Source organism: Schistocerca nitens, chromosome 9 (assembly GCF_023898315.1).
Source record: "Schistocerca nitens isolate TAMUIC-IGC-003100 chromosome 9, iqSchNite1.1, whole genome shotgun sequence".
Taxonomy (NCBI): Eukaryota; Metazoa; Arthropoda; class Insecta; order Orthoptera; family Acrididae; genus Schistocerca; species Schistocerca nitens.
Window position 1 is genome coordinate 66,064,414 of NC_064622.1, and position 24,090 is coordinate 66,088,503.

At 42.3% G+C, this 24,090-nt stretch overlaps 1 protein-coding gene across 1 annotated transcript in view; it reads right to left on the minus strand.

Annotated features, from left to right (window-relative positions):
* LOC126203548 (uncharacterized) overlaps positions 1-24,090 on the minus strand; it is a 255,598-nt gene that overhangs the window by 39,363 nt on the left and 192,145 nt on the right. Inside the window, exon 8 of the mRNA XM_049937870.1 lies at positions 7,606-7,699. Coding sequence (XP_049793827.1) covers positions 7,606-7,699 — 94 coding nt within the window. The remainder of the gene's footprint in view (positions 1-7,605; positions 7,700-24,090) is intronic.

A 24,090-nucleotide genomic window follows, 5' to 3' on the forward strand; every position in this document is an offset into this window, starting at 1 on the left:
CATAACATCAGACACATCTTAATATCATGCTATTCACTTAAATGTAACCCAACTGAACGGTACATGAGGGAAATTGGTAGGTTGTGTAGAACTTACTGTCAGAAAGATCACACAAATTGGTAATGTTATGTTAAAGAATTTGAAGACATTATGAATAGCCTACAACATATTACCGCAGGATGCTCTCCTTATGAGATCATGTTTGACCAAAAACCACCTTACTTAATCAAACAACTTATAGAGTTTCCAGCTTGTAAAAGTATAACAGCAGCTGAAAGAGAGGAGATAGTTAGAAGAACTATGAAAGATTATTATGAAAAAAAGAAAGAAATGGCATGACAAACAGATAAGAAACACGGAATTCAAAGTTGGGGATCTAGTATTGACAAAAAGTTACACCAAATCTAAAGCACTAAATACAGAAATAAAGAAATTTTTTGATATTTATATAGGACCATTTGAAATTGTTGAAAACCCACATCCAAATGCTTATAGACTTGTATATCCTAAGTGTGGTGTCACCGCCAGACACCACACTTGCTAGGTGGTAGCCTTTTAAATCGGCCGCGGTCCATTAGTATAGGTCGGACCCGCGTGTCGCCACTGTCAGTGATAGCAGACCGAGCACCACCACACGGCAGGTCTAGAGAGACGTACTAGCACTCGCCCCAGTTGTACAGCCGACTTTGCTAGCGAAGCTACACTGACCAATACGCTCTCATTTGCCGAGACGATAGTTAGCATAGCCTTCAGCTAAGTCATTGGCTACGACCTAGCAAGGCGCCATTACCAGCATATTGAAATGGAGATTATATCTGTACAAGAGCGATGTACACCGATTGTGGATTAAAGTTAAGTATTATATCAACTACGTACTTTATTTGCTACTATTAATTCCCTTGTAATGTTCCAGACCTCACGCCAGTCAGCGTGTAATTAACGCGTGCCTTTCGGCTTCCTCTCGTTGTGACTTGGCTGTCATGCATAGTCACAACACTAAGTCCCAAAGATTATTTGGACTCAGGAATGTTACGCAGCTGAAATTATTCAAACAGCCGTCATCACTCATATAACATCATAAGAATTGTCATTCCTCAGGAGGTTACAAGCTCTTTTTGCAATTTGGGAGTGGCAAACCCAAGGATCCAAGCTGGTGTGACTCTTTCCTTTTCAAGTCACATCTCTCTTACTTATCCTCATCCACTTTCTGATGCGGACAAGTAGTTAGAGACTGGATGCCAAAAGGAACTGGTGCATGTATTTTATACTGGGCAAGACCCCCCTCCCAGTTATCTGGATGTCTATACAGTTATTCTCATTATGCTGATAAAGTTATAATCTCATTTGATTTAATGAAAAGTTGAGAAAATGTTTAGAATTGGAGTGAAGTTTACTTAAGATATCTGTGCTGTTATAGCAATGTACTATTATTTTACAGCCGAGATATGGTTACAATTAGGTTAGACTGTTTGTGGCCTTATATATGTGTTCTCATTTGGTTTGACCTGTTACTGTACCTATTATGTGAAAGTCACTGGATAGACGTAAATTTCTATCAAATATCAAAATACTTTGTCATGATCTTGTCCTTAACATGTGTTAGATCTAATATGTACTTGGAAAAGGAACATTTATCAGAAAGAAATTAATTATGTTTGTATTACTTCTGTAAGTCATCTGTGAAGCATATGGAAAATGCAATTTTATGTTGGAAATAGTTATTGGAACAGAAGAGTTCTGACTCCCAGGATTTAAGAGTCACACAGTTTTATTTTCATGTAATTTCTACCACTTCAATGACCAAACCATTGGTAGTCTTATAGGTATGGATGATGTTTACAACATGTCTGGTATCTGTACAAGTCATGGTATCTCCTCAGTATAGATATGAGGTGTTCTTTGTCACAATGTCTACACAAATCCGAACTTTTCAATACTGCTGTATGTTACAGCAAGTACATGCTTTTCAATACATACAAATGTTAGCTTATTATCTGATTACTAATGAAAACTGGTTAATTTTCTCCAATGTCTTATTGAAAATACTCTGATGACCACTAATAATTCATGTGTAATGAGTAGCAAAGGAAAAACTAAAGATTGAGGATTTGTATTCATTATATATTTATGGTTCTTGCAGACATCTACTTTCAATTGAAGACCAGTTGATTCATTAATATGTAACTGATGAGGAAATATAAATATATTTATCACACCGTTAGAGTGGCTCAACTAACCATTTTACTCCTAATATTAACCCATTCATATTTAACCACTAGTACTTTACCCTATGCCTTAACCTATGTTGGAATTTACCTTATCTGTGCCCAATTTTAATTACTGTCTGATCTGATGTTGCTACATCATGTCTAATGTGGTGATGACCAATGTGAAATCTGTCAACTAGTTGTTGAGCAGTATGTGTTCTGGAAGTAACCCACTGGTACTTAATTTGCGAATGTAAATTTGATTCTACAGTGGCATGTGGCCATGGTGGCTCTCAGTCTCTACAAGAAGATGCTGAATAATTTGCAATGACGACATTCAAACTACGAGAACAAGATGCCTTTTGACAGCTATTGTGGGCAAATCCCTTTATCCGTCTTTGTGGTTTCCTGACCTGAAATGTTCATGTCGGGCTCAGTTGCTCTACAGCTGGAGTTTGACTTGTAAAGGGATGAGGATGTTTGGTCCTACAAGTGGTACAATCATTATGTCTATGTGCATTTCATCAGTTGAAAACTGACATAATTTTTTCATGAAAATAGTTGTCTGAAAGGCTAACAATTACTGTTGCTTGTAAATTGCTTGACAACTACCTATACATGATACAATGCATACTATAATCATCTGTTTAATCTGCTCTGTCTAAAGACAGATAGAGCTCTGCTCTATCTAGACTCAATACAATGATATACAACTGCTACATGCAATATATTCCTTTATAGTCACCTATTGTCAATGTAATTTCAAACTTTGAGTGTTTATTCAAATGCACTGCTGCTTGTAATATTATCTGCCTATACTTAATACAATGATATACTGTTCTCAGCATTCGCTTATTATCAATGCATTTACTATAATCTACAACTTACAGGCACAAAACTAGAAATACTGATGTATTGACATATGCTTTGATGTGCTATCACATGCAACCTAACTCTCTGTAATTATTCATTGTATTTGTGGTTAACTGGTTTCTTGTGGCATACAGCCTACTTCAGCAGTTTTTAACAGCAATATCATAACTATAACTGATCCTGTCACTCTGCTAATGACTGCTTATTTATGAATACTGCCACTTGAAAAACACACACACACACACACACACACACACACACACACACACACACAAATTTCCAGCTTTCGCAACCCACAGTTGCTTCATCAGGAAAGAGGGAAGGCGAGGGAAAGATGAAAGGATGTGGGTTTCAAGGGAGAGGGTAAGGAGTCATTCCAATCCCGGTAGTGGAAAGACTTACCTTAGGGGGAAAAAGGGACAGGTATACTCTTGCACACACACACATATCCATCCGCACATATACAGACACAGGCAGACATATGTAAAGGCTAATCCTGCCCTGAAATGAGGTCCATCCTTCATGAAATCCTCCCCACTCCACCAAAAGTGTCTTTCCGCCGTCCACCTAACCTTCGTAACCTCTTGGTTCATCCCTATGAAATCCCCAAACCACCTTCCCTACCCTCTGGCTCCTACCCTTGTAACCGCCCCCGGTGTATAACCTGTCCCATGCACCCTCCCACCACCACCTACTCCAGTCCTGTAACCCGGAAGGTGTACACGATCAAGGGCAGAGCCACGTGTGAAAGCACCCACGTGATTTACCAACTGACCTGCCTACACTGTGAAGCCTTCTCTGTGGGAATGACCAGCAACAAACTATCCATTCGCATGAACGGACACAGGCAGACAGTGTTTGTTGGTAATGAGGATCACCCTCTGGCTAAACATGCCTTGGTGCATGGCCAGCACATCTTAGCACAGTGTTACACCGTCCGGGTTATCTGGATACTTCTCACTGACACCAACCTATCAGAACTCCGGAGATGGGAACTTGCCCTTCAATATATCCTCTCTTCCCGTTACCCACCAGGCCACAACCTCCGCTAATTTCAAGTTGCTGCCCCTCGTACATCACTTGTCACTCAACAACATCTTTGCCTCTGTACTTCCGCCTCGACTGACATCTCGGCCCAAACTCTTTGCCTTTACATATGTCTGCCTGTGTCTGTATATGTGCGGATGGATATGTGTGTGTGTGTGCGCGCGCGAGTGTATACCTGTCCCTTTTTCCCCCTAAGGTAAGTCTTTCCGCTCCCGGGATTGGAAGGACTCCTTACCCTCTCCCTTAAAACCCACATCCTTTCATCTTTCCCTCTCCTTCCCTCTTTCCTGATGAAGCAACCGTGGGTTGCGAAAGCTTGAAATTTGTGTGTGTGTTTTTTATTGTGTCTATCCACCAGCACTTTCTCGTTTGGTAAGTCACAGCATCTTTGTTTTTTAATATATTTTTCCCATTTGGAATGTTTCTTTCTATTATATTCATATCATTAATTTGACCCCAACAATTACGCTTTTTATTGTCACTGTTGCATTTCGAAATCTTTTCTGTCATCTTACTTTCTCTTTTTGTTTGTGCAAGTAGTTTCACTTTGTATTCACCTTCCCTTTTTTCTGTAATCTACCATACAATTTATCCTGCCTATATATACTCAATAATATGTAATTTACTTCCAAACCATAACCAAAAAATTTTTAACGCTTTCAACACTACCGCTGCTATAAAATGCACCGTTCCCAGTTTAGACACATTTCTCGTGTAACCTCGTGAATACTATTTCACAGCTTCAGTTCCTTTCACCTATTAAACAACCATTTCAGCTAGTTCTAACAACTTTCGTTTTATTTCCATTCCCGTTTTCCCACATTACCGATCATTTTTTAGCAGCTTCCCACAGGTTTTAACGTTATTATTTCTTTGTCAGCAATTGTTAGCCTCATTTTCATAATCTGCCAGTCCTTTTAATACATTTACACACAGTTTTTTTCGAAATTTTCCCGAATTTCTCCACCCTTTAACTTGTTTTGGAGGCAACACAACTACCTAACCTTTGTACACCTCGTTGTTTACCAACCTAAGTTCACCACAGGATCAACATAGCTCAGCTTAAACCAACACTTTTTCGACTTTTTTCACACCAGAACTCCAGTTGCTTTCTAGTTCATCTTTCTCTCTCCCCATATATTTTTATTTTCACTTTAGCCTCATGTTACACTTTCCACCTTTTAATACCATGTCACCCTCACAACATCCCCACTACAACCCCATTAAGTTTTATTTACATTCCCTCCGCAAACATGCCTTTGCCCTAGCCAGATTACGCTCCCATATTTCATTTACTCAGGCTTGTCTGACATTTGGCATTATCCCCAAAGGCCTCACACTTAAAGTTCCCATCTCTGGCTGTAACCCTTCTTTCCATCAGTCCCTATACCAGTTCCAAACTGAACAATCCGTAGCCCTCACCCGCCTAATCCTTCATCTACACATCAACTCAGCCAATGAACACACCCGTCAACTCCTATCCCTAATCAAAGTCCTCAATCTTTCCTCTCCCACATCCACACCGGCTGTTCAGAGCATCCTCCTACAGGCCAACCGCAAATTAGAACAGCATGCCACCCTCCACCTCAAAAAACTATCCAATCTCCTGGTTTCCCACCTACAGAAAGGCAACTCACTCACCCTCCACAACCTTTCCAACAAACCTCAACCTCCTCTCATTGCACACAGACCCAGTCTCTCCCATCTACTCAATCTCCCACTTCCAGCTACACTCCCCTCAAAATTCTAGTCAACACAATCTGGAACCACAACACCCCAATTCAGTAGTTAACCTTTCCTCCAAACCTCTCTCCCAATCCAAAACCTCTGTCCTATCCAAAGGCCTCGCCTTCAGCCCCACTCCCAGATTCAACCAAATAGCACTTGTCAAAGATTTACTGTCCTACACTCGTAGTCTCTGCTGGAAATATCACTTTGCCACAAATAAAAATAATCCTAATCCTACTCCTAATGATCCAACTCCCCAAGACACTATCCAATTTGAATCCTGCCTGGAACAGTTCCGTCCTCCATCACAGCAGGACCCACCTCCTCTTCCTCAAAATCACCCTCTCCAAACCTTCCAGGAATTTCTTATTTCCAGCCTTGCCTCTCAATCCTTCTTAAAAAACCTTAATCCTACTCCCAACATCACCACAGCTGAAACCCCGGCTAACCCTGATCTGAAAGCTGACTGATCCATCGTCATTCTTCCGGCTGACAAGGGTCAAGGGTTCCATGACCTGGTACTTGATCGTCGGGAGTATGTGGCTGAGGGACTGCGTCAGCTTTCAGACAACACCACATACAAAGTTTGCCAAGGTAATCCCATTCCTGATGTCCAGGCGAAGCTTCAAGGAATCCTCAGACCCTTAGGCCCCCAACAAAACCTTTCACCTGACTCCATCAACTTCCTGACCCCACCGACACCCCGCACCCCTACCTTCTACCTACTTCACAGCATCTTTATTTATTTTTTTAATATATTTTTCCCATGTGGAATGTTTCTTACCTGTATGTGTGTGTCTTTGCTTTATATAAAATTTTGTAACATTATAAACACATGAAATATGTCCTTGAACTTAAATGTAAGAACTATATATGCCATGACATTTAGAAAACGAAATTCTATATCACTTGCCTGAGATTCCAGTAACTTTAATTTTATATCTCAGACCTGCCTCTTGTTTAATTTTGAAAATGTAACAAAAAAAACTTCTTTTGTCATTGTCACTCTTGATTCTTTGATGTTTAGCAAATATGTTTGATGCATATGAAAGTGCTTCACAAAATGTAAACATTGTACTTAACTTAGAGAAAGAAGACTGGCAAAGTGTATTTACTTCCTCAACAACAAATGAAAAATATGACAATTTTCTGCAGATATTTGAATATTAAAGGTTTATAATTTATAAAAAACAGCTACCAGCCACATGTATGGTTTAAAAAGGTTTATTATCTTCAGACCATTACCGGTTTCAGATTTTTCTTTACAAATCCATCTTCAGATGGCAGTTACAAGCATTCTAAGTTGGACCTAGTTTTGTTTTTGTTATTCGTCAGTACTTTGTGTGATTTTGGACAGAGAGCATGTAGCTTGTTGTGCATGATTTATTTCATTATTGTAAGTATATCACAACTTGTTTCAGATTTGTCAAGATGCTTTTAATTAATTTGATACTATTATAAAGGTGCAGTGGAAGCAAAAAACAGGTTTAATTATTTAAAAAATAACTTTACAGTTTTTTTTTTTTTTTTTTTACAGTTACTGGTTCAGGACTTATGCTGCGTCAGATTGCCAGATACGATGAGTAAAACAACCCCATTCTTACGAGTAGTTAGAGAAATTTTATAGTGTCTTCTAGCAATCTTCATTACATTCAGAAGAAATGCTTTACTTACTAAACTTCTTGCACATTTTTAAAGTAATCTGTAATAATCAAGTAATCATACTTATTACAGAAAAGATTTCCTTTACCTCTGGGTGAAACCCCTCCTCCAGTGTGCTCTCGTGCACGTAAATCTTCTGCAGATTCTGAACATTCTTGACCAATGTCTTGTGGTACAACATTCTGCCAGCAGGTACAATGAAACATAACATAAATTGTGACATTTTTGAAAAGTATATTAAATGCACACTATCTGTCCAAAAGGTCCTGAGACAGTATTCCTGGTGTACATGCAATGTCAGCATAGTAACTATGAACTAACAACTATAAGCAACAGATCTGCAAACCACTCAGCTGTGAGCAGGCACTGTTAAGTAAAGGATGTGCAGCTGTAATGTGACAACACTGTTGTCGCAGATCACAACACTGCAACAAGCAGTGGTTTGAATTCATGTTTTACTTGGCAAAATCATTACATAGACATTTGAGTCCATGAGAAAAAGCTTACAGTAACAATTATTTAATTCATGCATGCATGTTTGAGTAGTTTAAATGTTTTAGATGGCAGGTGTCATATGTGGACAACAAGAAATCAGGGCTTTCTACTTCAACTTCATCTGGTGGAAACAATAAGAAAATTCATGATCTTTTGGAAATTGACTATCATGTCTCATGGAAAACTATTACTGATGAACTGAACATCTGTAAATCAATTCTGGAGAATGCATTGAAGAAGGAAATGTGTGTGCAAAGTTTGTTCCACATACTGTGACCCCGCACAAAACACCAATGTGTGGACATCTGCCACTACTTGACTGAAATGAAAAACACGGATAATTCTTTTCTCTGAAAAATCATCACAGGTGACAAGACTTTGTGTTATGAATACAAATTAACACGAAGTAACTAAGTACAGAATAGGTTTCTGATGGTATGCCAAGATCAAAGAAGATGTGAATGATAAAACTGATAGCAAAGACAATGTCCATTGGCTTTTCTGACACTCATTCACATGGAATCTGTTCCCATCAGTACCACTATAAATTTTCACTTTTATTTGGGCATCATGGATCGATTGTGCAAGAGCATTCAGAAAGTTCTTGTGCAATAGTGTAAGGCAAGGGATTTCTTCTCTCTGCATGAGAATGGCCCCCCAACGGTATCCTTACCTTGTCGTCGTAGTGGGGCTTGTGTGAGCAAATGATCCTGAGAACTAAGCCGGCAGTAGCTTAGCTACCGGTAGGGCCTCCCAAGCTGGACTGGTTGAAGGTGATGATCCAGACTAAATGGGATATTCTGGTCCTCCAGGTTGGGGGATGGGCATGGGGCTAACAACCCCATCTCGTAAAATCAGTTGTGTTACGAAAGCTAGAGAGAAGTGTCAGATACAGACCAGACACCCAATGCAATGAACTAAGCATAGAAAAGGACTACAATTTGTAACATGAAATGTACAGTCTTTGTACAAACCTGAGGCAGCAATAACTTTAGTTAGAGAATTAGAAAATCAGAAAATGTCGATGGTTGCCCTGCAGGAAGTTCAATGGGAAGGTACAGGGACAACAGATGTAGAAAATTACACAATATTCTATGGGGAAGCAGTCAAGCACAGTTTTAGAACTTCTTTCTGTGTTAACAAAGACATTGTACCAATGGTAAAGAATTTTACGGCAGTGAACCCAAGAATCTCAGTTCTAACTTTATCTGTGAAAAACCACCAACTTATCATTGTGATCTGTCATGCACAAACATAGGAAAGTGAAGATCAAGTAACAGATATATGCTATGCAGAGCTGGAAGATGTTATGGATTTCATCCCTAAAATCTGCTGCAGAATTCTCATCAGCGATTTTAATGCCAAGATTGGAAAGGAGACCAGCTTTACTCCCACAATTGGCCTTCATAGTCTGCATGGAAATAGTAACAACTATGGAATAAGGATAATTAGGTTTTATATGTCCAAGGGCATGTTTATCAGTAGCACTAACTTCCCATATAGACAGGTGCACAAAGGAACATGGGTATCCCCAGATGGAAAAAACAGTCAACCAAATAGACCACATAGCAGTTAACGCAGAAGCCAGGAATTTGATTGTCGATGTAAGAAATTCCCATGGAGCTGAGTGTGGTTTTGACTGTTTCTTGATTAAATTCAACTCAGAATCACCCTGAAACCAACCCAAACAAGTAAACTGAAGTAACACTGTTCACGTTTACGTCACACTTCACTTAGTGTAGACCGGGACTGTGCCCTAGGCATGCTCGATGTTAACTGACTGGGCACGGCCCGTGCTGCCTGAGTTGTTGTTGTTGTTGTTGTTGTTACGCCGGCAGAGGTCGCGTCCGAATTCTCGCGTGCCCTCTGGTGGACGGGACTCTACTTGCGGCAACTACCGTCCGTGACGCGCCGTGCTGATGTGCGCCTCCCGCGATCTTTCTGGTGGCTACTGCACTCCTCCTCCTTCGGGGGGCGAAGCCACTGTGATCCACTGCGTCGGAAGGTGGAGCGTCGGGCAGGAGCGATGACCTCCACATCCATTGGAAGGCCGGAGTCGAGGGGATCTGCCAACCCTCGAGCCGGAACCTTTGAATACGGCTGGAAATGACCCACACAAAGAGGCCCCCGTCGTCCCACCACCGGAGCCCAGGACAGAACGGGCGACAAGCTGTCGAACTCCGGATCCTGTTCCAATGCGGGAGGGGCAAGACCCAGTGGTGGGGACGATGGGGAAGGGACGACCACAGGTGAACCAGCCTCCTGAGAAACCGGGCCTGCGAGGGGGGCCGGCTCTCGCTGGGGCATCTCGAACGATGGCGATGCTGGTGCTGGAGTTACTGGAAGCTGCCAAGGCTGAGAACCATCGCAATGCGGCAGAGTCACAGCGGGGAGAGGCGGTAACATCCCCTGAGAAACCAACACGGGTGCCGGCAATGGGGAAGCCGGTGTCCGAGAGGTCGGAGGGTGGGTGCCCAAACGTGGACGTAGGTGATTTTGGTGACGACGTACCACCCGGTCCCCTGCCTGCAAGGTATAGAGCCGGCGGCCATTTCGACGCAGGACCACCGCCGGTATCCAACGTGGATTGCGACCAAACCCACGTGCCCAGACCGACATACCCAGGGGAAAGCCAGGTACTCCGTTTTGCGAAGACTGGCGAGGACCAGGCCAGAGGAGGTGCAGCAGAGTCCTAGGTTGGCGCCCATGGAGGAGCTCTGCGGGGCTGCGGTCGCCCATTGGTGTGGTCCGGTATGCCGTCAGGAAAAACGTCAATGCCACCTCCGCAGGAAATTCGTGTACATACTTTTTCATCTGCGTCTTAAATGTGCGCACCATGCGCTTGGCTTCCCCATTTGATAGTGGATGGAAGGGGGGAGAGCAAACGTGCCGAATACCGAAGCGCCTACAAAAATCCTGGAAGGTCTGCAAAATAAACTGCGGTCCATTGTCCGAGACCAGGGTGATTGGCAGACCTTCCACAGAAAAGATTTTTGCTAGTGCCTGGATTGCAACTTCTGAAGTGGTTGAGGAGCAGCGAACCACATATGGGAATCGGGAATAAGCTTCAATGACAATGAGCCAAAAGCCATTGAGAAACGGGCCCGCAAAATCGATGTGAACACGTTCCCATGCTTGGGTTGCCGGCGGCCAGGAAGAGAATGCTGCCCTGGGAGATGCCTGTTGGCTCGCACACTGGGAACAGGCGGCTACCAAGTGCTCAATTTCTCTGTCAATACCAGGCCAGTACACATGTCTGCGAGCCAAGGTTTTAGTACGGGAAACACCCCAGTGCCCTGCATGTAATAATGTGAGGACCTCCTTTCGTAAACTTGCTGGAACAACCATGCGAGGAGCTGTATCATTGGTAGCCAGGAGAACTCCTTCCAAGACCGAGAGGCGGTCTTGTAGAATAAAATAATTACGAAGAGGGTCCGAGGCCCGGCCTGGAGGGCGGGATGACCACCCCTGCTGAATGAGGCGAACTACTTGCTGGAGAACCGGGTCAGCTGCCGTTTCCCTGGCGACGCGAGAACTAGTGATCGGGAAGCCATCAACCGCTTGGTGGGACGCCACATCCAAATGAAAACACATAATCTCTTCTCGATCTAACTTAGGATCCGGGCCCACCGGAAGACGGGAAAGAGCGTCGGCATTGGCATGCTGTCCGGTAGGGCGAAAATGAATGTCATAATGGTACTTAGAGAGGAACAAGGCCCAACGCTGTAGTCTGTGGGCCGCCCTATCCGGTATCTGAGAGGCGGGGCCAAATAACGATATTAATGGCTTATGGTCAGTGATTAACTGAAACTTCATGCCATACAAGAAAGGGTGTAACTTGGTAACAGCGTAGACAATGGCCAAAGCCTCTTTTTCCACCTGGGAGTAATGGGCTTGCGCGGGACTAAGAGTTTTAGACGCAAACGCCAGTGATTGCTCGGAACCATCTGCGTTGCGATGGGCCAGGACCGCCCCCACCCCATACTGCGAAGCATCGGTAGCCAGGACCAATGGCTTATGGGGGTCAAAAGTAGTCAAACAAGGCGCTGACGTGAGGAGGCCCTTCAACGAGGTGAACGCTCGCTCGCATGCAGGCGACCAATCAAAAGGAACACCCTTGCGCAGAAGGCAGTACAGGGGGCGGGCTATGGTGGAAGCCCTGGGAATGAACCGGTGGTAATAGGCTATCTTGCCTAAAAAAGCTTGTAACTCTTTCAGTGAAGTGGGCCGAGGAAGGTCGACGATACCTTGGACCAAACTTCCTAGTGGCTGGACGCCGTGCTGAGAGATGGTGTAGCCCACATACTCAATGGACGGTTGGAAGAAGTTTGACTTATGCAGGTTGCAACGCAAGCCCACAGACCTGAATTTGAGAAACAGGGTGCCAAGGTTGTGCAAGTGTTCCTTCATGCTGTGGCCTGTGACAATTATGTCATCCAGGTAATTAATACAATGAGGGATTGTCGATATGATGTGCTCAAGATAACGCTGGAATATCGCCGGGGCACTGGATATTCCGAAGGCCAACCGCTGATATTGGTAAAGGCCAAACGGGGTGTTGACGACCACCAGCCGTTTGGAGTCCTCATCAAGTGGTATCTGATGATAAGCCTCTGAGAGATCGATTTTCGAAAAATATTGGCCTCCCGCCACGGCGGTGAACAATTCATCAGCACGAGGCAAAGGATAGGTGTCCACCACCAATTGGGAATTAATGGTGTCCTTGAAATCGCCACAAAGACGTAATTTTCCCGAGGGCTTCCTTACAATAACGAGGGGCGAAGCCCACTCACTAGAAGAAATGGGAAGAACGACCCCTAGGGCTGTCAGCCGGTCTAGCTCTTCCTTTACCTGAGGGCGAAGAGCCAAGGGAATCTGCCTCGCGTGTAGAAAACACGGGCGAGCCGACGCCTTCAATGTTAAGTGAGCTTCAAAATCTGAAACACGCCCCAGGCCCTCCTCAAAGATATCTGGAAAGTCCGAGACCAAAGATTCCAATGATTGATAGGGAACGTCTTCAGAGACCAACTGTCTGGTGTCAATGATAAGAAAAACCGAAAGCTTGAAAGGCATCCAGGCCAAAAAGGTTAGCGGAGCTCACATCACTGACAACAATAAAAGTAATAGGCCGAGTGACTGATTTCTAAGTCACGTCGGTAGTGAATTGACCCAGTAGGGGAATGAACTGTTTACCATAACCACGGAGACGCCGGTAAACTGGCGCCAACGGGGGCGATCCAAGGTCGGAATAAGTTTGTGCATTCAACAACGAAACTGCCGCGCCCGTATCTACTTGCAGTTGTAACCGGCGCGACAGAACCGACACCTCGATAAAGAGTCTGCGTGCCGATGCATCGGGAGCCGGGTCCGATGAAACTTCCTGAATGTCAACGTCCATGTCCTCTGTACCTGTTTCCTTCGAATCTTTTGAGGCTGAGCGGCAAACTTTAGCAATGTGACCTTTTTTATTACATTTGCGACAAACGGCCCAACGCTGGGGGCACTCTGACCGATCATGATGTATATAGCACGACGCACAGGACGGCAACAGGGGCCGGCGGCCGGAATTCTGTTTACACGCCGTGCGGGAGCGGCCGTAACGGCCGGATTGTACTGCTCGCACGTCGTCCACCCCGGACACAGTGGACGCGGCCGCGCCGCCCTGTACTGCCACGACGTCGCACCACACTTCCAGCTGTTGACCTGCGGCGTGAGAGACTTCATACGATTGAGCAATGGACAGGACTTCCTCAAGGGAAGGGTCTTCTAATTGCAGGGCCCATTGCCGGACCTCCCTATCAGGGGCCGAACGAACAATGACGTTGCATACCATAACGTGGGTATACGACTCTCGCTCCATGACAAAATGACACTTGCGACTAAGACCGTGCAGGGTAGCAGCCCACGGCCGGTAAGACTGATGGGGCATTTTCTTGCATTGATAGAACTTGACCTTAGCCGCCACAACATGCGTGCTGTGGCGATAATATGAAGACAGCAATGAACACAATGCGTCAAAAGACAAGGACGAGGGTTCCTGCAACGGCGCTGTCGCAAAACTTGATACAGCGAGGGAGATATCCAAGACAAGAAGAGAGCACGACATACCTCCACATTGGCAACATGAAACGCCTGGAAATGCTGCCGAAGGCGATGTTCATATGCGTCCCAACGGCGCTGGAGCAGACTGCGTGGAGAGCAACGCCGGAAGCACTTGTTTCATGGTGGCCATGAGCTCCGTCTGCTGCTCAACCAAAACCCGCACTAAATCCTCCATGCCGTGGACTTTCTGGTGGCTACTGCATAAACTAAAGAAAGTGGCATGTTTAGAAATAGAAAAAGTAGCCCAGGAAGAAACCAGAAATGAACTTCAAGTTGAGATCAGGAATCGTTTTACAGTACTGCTGGAAAAAGAGGACTCAGATGTAAATCAGCAATGGGAAGAAATTAGAAATGTGGTTACAAAGGCTGCCGGAGCAGTCATTGGAAAAAGAGTGGTGAGGAAGAAGGAATGGTTTGATGAGGTCTATGAAGAGGCAGTCAACAGGAAAAAAGAAGCCCATGACAAGAAGTTACAGTCAGCAACTGATCAGAGCAGTAAGGGAGAATTTGACAGAGTCCGAAGAGAAACATAAGCAGTATTGCGGAGAGAAAAGAGGAAGTTCGTGAGTGGGGTTATTACAGAACAGAAGACGACTTCCAGGGAAGGAGGATGAGAACATGTACAGAAAGGTCAACTATCTGAGGAATACCTATAAACCCACTGAGAAATTCATAAAAAATGACAAAGGAGAGATGCTGACAAATGAATATCAAATTGCAAAGATAAGAGAAGAATATTTCAGTGACTTATCAAATTGTGAAGACACATGACACTCTTTAACTTCCCGCTACCACACACAGCAGACCCTGAATGCGTACCACCAACTGTAGAAGAGATCAGGAAGTAAATAAAACAGCTTAAAAAGGAGAGGACCACAGGAGAAGATGGCATCCATGCTGAAATAATTCAGGAAGGGGGTGAATAACTTGTTGCAAGGATTCGCAAATTAATGGAGACTGTTTGGAACACTGAAATATTCCAGAAGACTGCACTAATCTGTCTCATCCACAAGAAGAATGACTGAATGGCATGTGAAAACTACCGCGGTATCACCCTGCTCAATATTTGTTATATCTTCTCAAACTGTCTTCTAGATCAAATTCAACCATTGGCAGACACCATCATTGGAGAGTATCAAGGAGGATTTTGTCACAGGAGATCTACTATTGACCAAATCTGTCATACACCAAGACATAGATAAAAGGTGGGAGTTTGGTCAAGAACTACACGTGCTGTTTGTCGACTTCAGAAAAGCATATGAATGCATTCATTGGGAAAGTATGCCGAGGTGTCTGGAAGAGTTCAGTTTTGCCAAGAAACTAGTAAGTCTCTCAAAGGCCTGCCTGATGGATACTACAGGAAAGGTAACAGTTGGAAATAAGGTGACTGAAGCATTCCAAATAAAAACTGGGCTACTGTAGGGTGATGGACTATCACCTGTTCTTTACAATCTCGCATTAGAGAGGGTAATGCGAGAGATGTCATCTAATGAACTCAGAGGAGTCCAGACATGCGATGTGAACATCAAGTACCTCAGATATGCCGATGATATCGTGCTACTATCTGGGGCGCAAGCAGAATTAGGGGAAATGGCTGACTTTCTGGAAACAACTGTGAGGAAAATTGGACTTCAAAACAATCGTGACAAGATGGAATACATGGTTCTACACCGCAGACATAATGAAACTCAAGAACCACTTCCACCCTTACAGACAACTGAAGGTTCTCATCATCAAGTCGGGGAGTTCAAGTTTGTGGGTGCAGTATTCAAAGATGAACCATCCAGTAAACTGGAAATACAGGGAAGACTACAAGCAGGTAATTGCTGGCCTTAGTGCTCTCCTCAAAACCAGAAGTTTGTCAAGATATTTCAAAATAAACATCTACAAGATACTCCTACAACCAGCAGGATGTGCCACCTGGAGTAAACCAAGCAAGGTCTAATCAGAATGACGATATATGGAAGGAAAGTCCTTTGGAAGATTTTTGGTCCAGTTTACAATAATGAGAGTGAAAAATGTAGTATTCATCACAATACAAAGTTGTATGATATTTACAAAGAGGCAAACATCGTGGCTATAATGAAGACATGACAACTCCAGTGGACAGGGCATGTTGCTCGAATGCAGGACAACCAATGGCCAAAAACTGTACTCAACACCAAGCCAAATGCGTGAAGGCCCATAGGAAGACCCAGAACTTGATGGAGTGACTGTGTATCCAAAGACCTTCAGAAAGTGGGACTGCTGGAAGGATGGCAGAAAGGAGCTGAAGGCAGGCTCAAGTGGAGGCAGTCTTTCAAAGCAGCACGTGGCCCATTGGGCCTGATCGCATTAAGTAAGCAAGAGTGAGAATGGACCCACTCACATTGCTGCAACTATAGTGCAGCTTCTAGTGGGAAAACAAGTGCCAGTTCTCAATCACCCTCCATATTCACCTGTTTTGATGCTGTCTGCCTTTTTTTATTCACATGAAGGGTCAAAACTTTGACAACCTAATCAACATTCGAGCCAATTTATCAATGAAAATAATCAATTTTTGAAAATATGTTGTAACTATATAGATAAACAATCTACTCACCAAACAGGAGAAAACACACACACACACACACACACACACACACACACACACACAAGAATTCATCTATTGAGTAGAAGGAGTTGTCATTCAGAAATTCTTTTAATTTGCTTTTAAATTTTGGTTGGCTATCTGTCAGACTTTTAATACTATTGGGCAAATGACCAAAGATTTTTGTGGCAGCATAATTCACTCCTTTCTGTGCCAAAGTGAGATTTAATCCAGAATAGTGAATATCATCCTTTCTTCTAGTGTTGTAGCTATGCACTTCGTGTTATTTTTGAATTGGGATGGGATATTGATGACAAATTTCGTAAGTGAATATATGTATTGTGAAGGTACTACGAATATACCGAGTTCCTTATACATATACAAGGTATTTAAATTTGCAACCTTTATGGAGCCAGTAGCTCCTTCTGGCAGAAGGGCTGAAAGGGAAGGAAGAGGGGTAAAGGAAAGGGTTGATGAGGTTTAGGAAAATGGGTAGAGTTTGGAAAAGTTGCCCAGAATTCTGGGTCTGGGGAGACTTATTGGATGGGATAAGAAGGAAAGGCTGATTGTTGAGACTGTACCAGATGAGATCTGAAAACCTGGGAGTTTAAAGGTGGAAGATAGGGTAATACGCAGTACAGAGATTACTGCCAAAACATTGTACATGAGTTAATAAGAGCGAAAAGCTAAGTGCATTGTGTATGATAGAAGTGGGAGCGGGGTAGTGAAAAAGCGACAGGTCAAAAAATGAAAGAGTGTGAAGAACAGAATATTTACTATGAAGAAATGCTGAGACTGAAGAAATTACAGGTCAATTGGGTGGTGAGAATGAAGGAGATGATGTAGTGCCAGTTCCCCACCAGCAGAGTTCTGATAAACTGGTATCTGGGGGAAAAATCCAGATGATGTGTGGTGAAACAGGCACCAGGGTCACAACTACAACTGTCGTGTTGTAGAGCATTCTTTGCAACAGGATATTGTGAGATGCCAGTATTCACCCTATGCCTATGCTCAGTCATCCTAACTGGTAGTGGTAGTCATGCTGGTGTAAAATGCTGAACAGTGTTTACATAACAGCTAGTACACAACATGTGTTGTATCACAGGTGGCTCTCCCTTTGATAGTATATGTTTTACCAGTTACAGGGCTGGTATAGGTGGTGCTAGGAGGGAGAGGGTCTGACAAGGGAGGATGACGAAAAGGTATTCTAGGTGTGATGAGCAAAATGTGGGCAGAATGGACCTCATTTCAGGGCATGATTTTAGAAAGTCATAGTTTTGTTGAAGTAGCTGATTAATACATTAAAGGCCAGGATAAAACTGAGTGTCAAGTGGTGTGCTCCTAAGTTGTTTTTTTAGGGGGATCAGCAGTATCAGGATTGGATGTAATAGCCCAGGAAATCTGCTTTTGAACAAGGCTGGTAGGTTAATTACATCCAGTGAAGGCTGAATTGGGAATGGGGATGTACTGCTGTAAAAAGTTTGCGTCTCAACAAATACATTTACCTCAAATGACAAGGTTGTGTGGGAGGGAACGTTTGACATAGAAAGGATGGAAACTCTCAAAATTTAATTACCATTGTTTGTCAGTAGGTTTAATGTGAACAGAAGTTTGTAGCTGACCTTCAGAGAGGATGAGATCAACGTCAAGTGAAGTGGCATGGGATTTGGCATAGGATCGTATGAAACTTAATTGGGAGAATGTGTTTAGAGATTTTAAGAATTTTAGCAGGTCATCCTCACGATGAGTCAATGTGACAAAGACGTCATCAATGTACCTAACCAAAGCAGGGGCTGAAAGGCTTATGGATCCCAGGAAAGCCCCAACCAAGGAAAAGGTTGGCATACTAAGGAGCCATCCTGTTTCCCATGGCTGTTCCCCTGATCTATTTGTATGTCTTTTCCTCAAAGTTAAAGTAATTGTTGGTAAGTACAAAGTTCATTAAAGTGAGCAGGAAGGATGTCACAGGTTTGGAGTCGGGTGGGCACTGACTGAGGAAATGTTCAGCAGCAGACAGACCATGTTCATGGTGGATGTTGGTATAGAGGGAGGTGGCGTCAAAGGTGACAAGCAATATGTTCGATGGGATGGGCACAGATTTCAGACAATCTAAAAAATGGTTGGTTTCATTAATATAGGACGGAAGTCTTTATACTACAGATTGCAGGCGTTGATCAACTACGGCAAATGTAAGTTCGGTGTGTGCTTTGAAGCCAGCAACTGTGGGACAGCCAGAGTGATTGGGTTTGTGGATCTTAGGAAGAAGATAAAATCTGACCTCAGTGCCTGTTTCACCACATTTTCCTTCTGGATTCTACCCCCCCCCCCCCCCCCCCAGACACCAGTTTCTCAGAACTCTGCAGGTGGGAACTGTCACTGCAATATCTCACTCGTTCTTGCCAGCCACCTGGCCTTCATTTACAGTAATTTCTTCTCTCTCAGCATTTCTTCACAGTAACTACTCTTTTCTTCACTCTCTTTCATTTTCTGACCTGTCTATTATTCACTGGCCCCCGCCCCTATAATATATAGTGCCCTTAGCTTTTCACTCTTATTAACTCATGCATGATGTTTTGACAATATTTCTTTCTTGTATATTACCCTGTCTTCCACCTTCAACGCCTCAGGTTTTCATAGCTCATCCGGAGCAGTCCCTAACAGTCAGTCTTTCCTTCTCATGCCATTTGGCAAAACCATTATCTATACTTTTTTCTGTCTATTACTAATCCAGTCTCAAAATGTTTTGGACAGATGGCGTGTAACATCAAGCCATTAATCATTAGTGGATCACTTGAATGCAACATAATTAATTCTAATATTTACACCCAATATTTCATATAGTACAATGATAATTTTGGCACTGAATGAACTTCCTTTTCTTTTTAGATAGTATACACATATTCATTAATAAAGCACAAACAGAAAATAATTATAACACTAAAACTGATGAGTCAGATATGATGAAACTTATCCAATAAGTAGAACATTTGATAAGGCAAAAATAGAACATAAAATCACAATTAAAAAGAAACAATTTTGTTCGAATTTACAAGGTGCATGAAATGTACACCGTACAAGTAATGTAAGTGTGTGGTGTGATTATATCAAATGGCAAAACATGATATATAGCAATGCATGATGCTGTTAATGATGATGCCCGTAAGTGAATGACATTCTCCTAGAAAAATTGGTCTCAGAGCAGTAATGATTAAGAAACAGATTGCAAGTAGTAACATACCTTTAGAGGCCATCCAAGGAACACTCAATGTGATTTTGGTGATGTGATCAAGCTGCCAAGTATATAGCTGTGGAAGATATTTGCCTATGAGGTAAATCCTATGTGGTCAATGATTGTTATCTTGCCCGTTGAAACTATTACCTCTTACACCTTCATAAGGCTATCAGTAAGCATAAAAGGCAGAGCTGCACACTCAGCTCCGAGTGGAAACATGCAGATCTGTCCATCTCTCTAATGGAATGTCAACTATACACAGAAAGAATGTCTCATCTAAGCGCACCTGTTCCAAGGATGACTGAAAGTTCATATACTTCACCAAATAAAAACATGATAGCTGTTACTTTGGATGCTAAAGTAGGATTAATTTTAATCTATTCATTCGCAAACAATGTTGTATAAATTTCATAACGAATTGAGTCTTTATGGATGTGGAATGAGTCATAAATTAGCAGCAGAGACAGCCACTGCAGGATACTGCTGTTTTTATTTATCTATCCACAGACAGTTTGCAATTTACGGATGCCACCTGAATGTGCACCAAGATTAAATATGCAAAAATACACACAACTTAAATACATGCAAGTATACTCATAGTAAGGAAAGTTCAAGCAGAAATGTAAATAATTTTGGAGCAAAGGAGACCACTCACCAAGTAGCAGATGCAAAGGAGTCATTGACAGACACAAAAGAGAAAGAATTTATTTCTCATATCTTACACTACATGTTCGTACAGCTTATATATCTGTGCTATCATAAATTTTGTGTAGTATTTATTGATCATATGGTATTTATTCAACATCCATATACAGTGTGTTCAGACCATAATTCTCTATAATAATCACTCTTCACACTGCACTGTCATTGATAACATCATATCTTTTGTAACTGGGCAATTACTGTAGAAATTTTTGTGAAGTATGTTTAATTTAATGCTGACATTTCATAAATTCCTCAATACTGCAGGCGATGCTGACTGTTTGGATGTATTTTTTGAAATAGTTTGGTGAAATCTGTTTGAGTCTTTAAGGAAAAGCAATAAATAAAAGTTAAGGTTAATGGAGCATACTTTTCTGTACAAAGCTGGTCTTTGTGTTTCCTTACAAAAGTTTCCTTTGCTTCTAGTTTTATATTTATGAACATCTGCTGAATAGGTCAGGTGTCCACTATACGTAGGTGGCAGCTACACGGGTAGCAGGGGCTGTGTGGCATGGACTGGGCGTTTTTTTAGGTTGATGGTCTCAGAACAACACAAGAAGGGCTTCAGTCACAAAGGGTGCAGGCTGAACACAGGAAAAACGTAGATACAGGAACCATTGTTATAACAGTTGTAAATTGTCGTAGCTGTGTTGGGAAAGTGCCACCAAGTGCTAGTAGAAAGCACTGATGCTCAAATAGTTATAGGCACTGAAAGCTGGCTAAAGCCGGATATAAGCTCAGCCGAAATTTTTGCGAAGAACCTAATGGTATTCCGAAAGGATAGGCTAAACACGGTTGGCGGAGGCATGTTTGTTGCTGTTAGAAGTAGTTTAACTTGTCGCGAAATTGAAGTAGATACTTCCTGTGCGTTAATATGGGCAGAGGTCATTGCTGGCAACCGGAATAAAATAATAATTGGATCCTTTTACCAACATCCCATTTCAGATGATACAGTTGCTGAAAGGTTCAAAGAAAACTTGACTTTGATTTCAAACGCGTACCAGAATCATACAATAATAGTTGGTGGTGACTTTAATTTACCCTCGATATGTTAGCGAAAATACATTTTTAATTCCGGAGGTACGCATTAAATATCATCCGAAATTGTGCTAAATGCATTCGCTGAAAATTATCTTGAGCAATTAGTTCATGAGCCCACGTGAATAGTAAACGGCTGTGAAAACTCACTTGACCTCTTAGCAACAAATAGTCCTGAGTTAATAACTAGCATCAAAACCGATTCAGGGATTAGTGAACACAGGGCTGTCGTAGCAAGACTGAATATTGTAATCCCCAAATCCTCGAAAAATAAGTGAAAAATATACCTATTCAAAAAAGCAGATAAAAATTCATTTGACGCATTCCTGAGAGACAATCTCCACTCTTTCCAAATTAATAATATAAGTGTAGACCAGATGTGGCTTAAATTCAAAGAAATAGTATCGGCAGCAATTGAGAGATTAATACCAAATAAATTAACAAATGATGGAGCTGATCCTCCTTGGTACACAAAACGGGTTAGAACACTGTTGCAGAAACAACGAAACAAACATGCCAAATTTAAACAGACGCAAAATCCCCAAGATTGGTGATCTTTAACAGGAGCTCGAAATTGGACTTCAATGAGAGATGCTTATAACAGTTTCCACAACGAAACTTTGTCTCAAAACCTGGCAGAAAATCCAAAGCGATTCTGGTCGTATGTGAAGTATGTTAGCGGCAGGAAACAATCAATGCCTTCTCTGCACAATAGTAATGAAGATACCATCGAAGACAATGCTGCCAAAGCAGAGTTACTAAACACAGCCTTCTGAAATGCCTTCACAAAAGAAGATGAAGTAAATATTCCAGAATTCGAATCGAGAACAGCTGCCAACATGAGTAACATAGAAGTAAATATCCTCGGAGTAGTGAAGCAACTTAAATCACTTAATAAAAGCAAGTCTTCTGGTCCAGACTGTATACCAACCAATTAGGTTCCTTTCGGAGCATGCTGATGCATTAGCTCCATACTTAACAGTCATATACAACTGTTCGCTCGACGAAAGATCCGTACCCAAAGACTGGAAAGTTGCACAGGTCACACCAATATTCAAGATAGGTAGTAGGAGTAATCCACTAAATTACAGGCCCTTATAGTTAACGTCGATATGCAGCAGGATTTTAGAACATATATTGTGTTCGAACATAATGAATTACCTCGAAGAAAATGGACTATTGACACACAGTCAACATGGATTTAGAAAACATCGTTCTTGTGAAACATAACTAGCTGTTTATTCACATGAAGTGCTGAGTGCTATTGACAAGAGATTTCAGATCGATTCCGTATTTCTGGAAGGCTATTGACACTGTGCCACACAAGTGGCTCGTAGTGAAATTGTGTGCTTATGGAATACCATCTCAGCTACCATATGTGACTGGATCTGTGATTTCCTGTCAGAGAGGTCACAGTTCGTACTAATTGATGGAAAGTCATCGTGTAAAACAGAAGTAATTTCTGGCATTCCCCAGGTAGTGTTATAGTCTGTTTGCTGTTCCTTATCTATATAAACGATTTGGGAGACAATCTGAGCAGCCGTCTCCGGTTGTTTGCAGATGACGCTGTCGTTTTTGACTAATAAAGTTATCAGAAGATCAAAACAAACTGCAAAATGATTTAGAAGAAATATTGGAATGGTGCGAAAAGTGGCAGTTGACCTTAAATAACGAAAAATGTGAGGTCATCCGCATGAGTGCTAAAAGGAATGCGTTAACTTCGGTTACACGATAAATCAGTCTAATCTAAAAGCCGTAAATTCAACTAAATACCTAGGTATTACAATTACGAACAATTTAAATTGGAAGGAACACATAGAAAATGTTGTGGGGAAGGCTAACCAAAGACTGCGTTTTATTGGCTGGACACTTAGAAAATGTAACAGACCTAATAAGGAGACTTCATACACTACACTTGTTCGTCCTCTTTTAGAATACTGTTGCGCGGTGTGGGATCCTTACCAGATAGGACTGACTGAGTACATCAAAAAAGCTCAAAGAAAGGCAGCATGTTTTGTATTAGCGCGAAATATGGGAAAGAGTGTCACAGAAATTATACAGGATTTGGGATGGACATCATTAAAAGAAAGGCGTTTTTTGTTGCGACGGAATCTTCTCACGAAATTCCAATCACCAACTTTCTTCTCCGAATGTGAAAATATTTTGTTGACACCGACTTACATAGGAAGGAATGATCACCAAGGTAAAATAAGGGAAATTAGAGCTCGTACAGAAAGATATAGGTGTTCATTCTTCCCGCGTGCTATATGAGATTGGAATAATAGAGAATTGTGAGGGTAGTTTGATGAATCCTCTGCCAGGCACTTAAATGTGATTTGCAGAGTATCCATGTAGATATAGATGTAGATCACTGTTTAATAGTGTAGTTATTGGCATGATCCAAGGATCATAATTGCATCCTCTCACTATGGTGT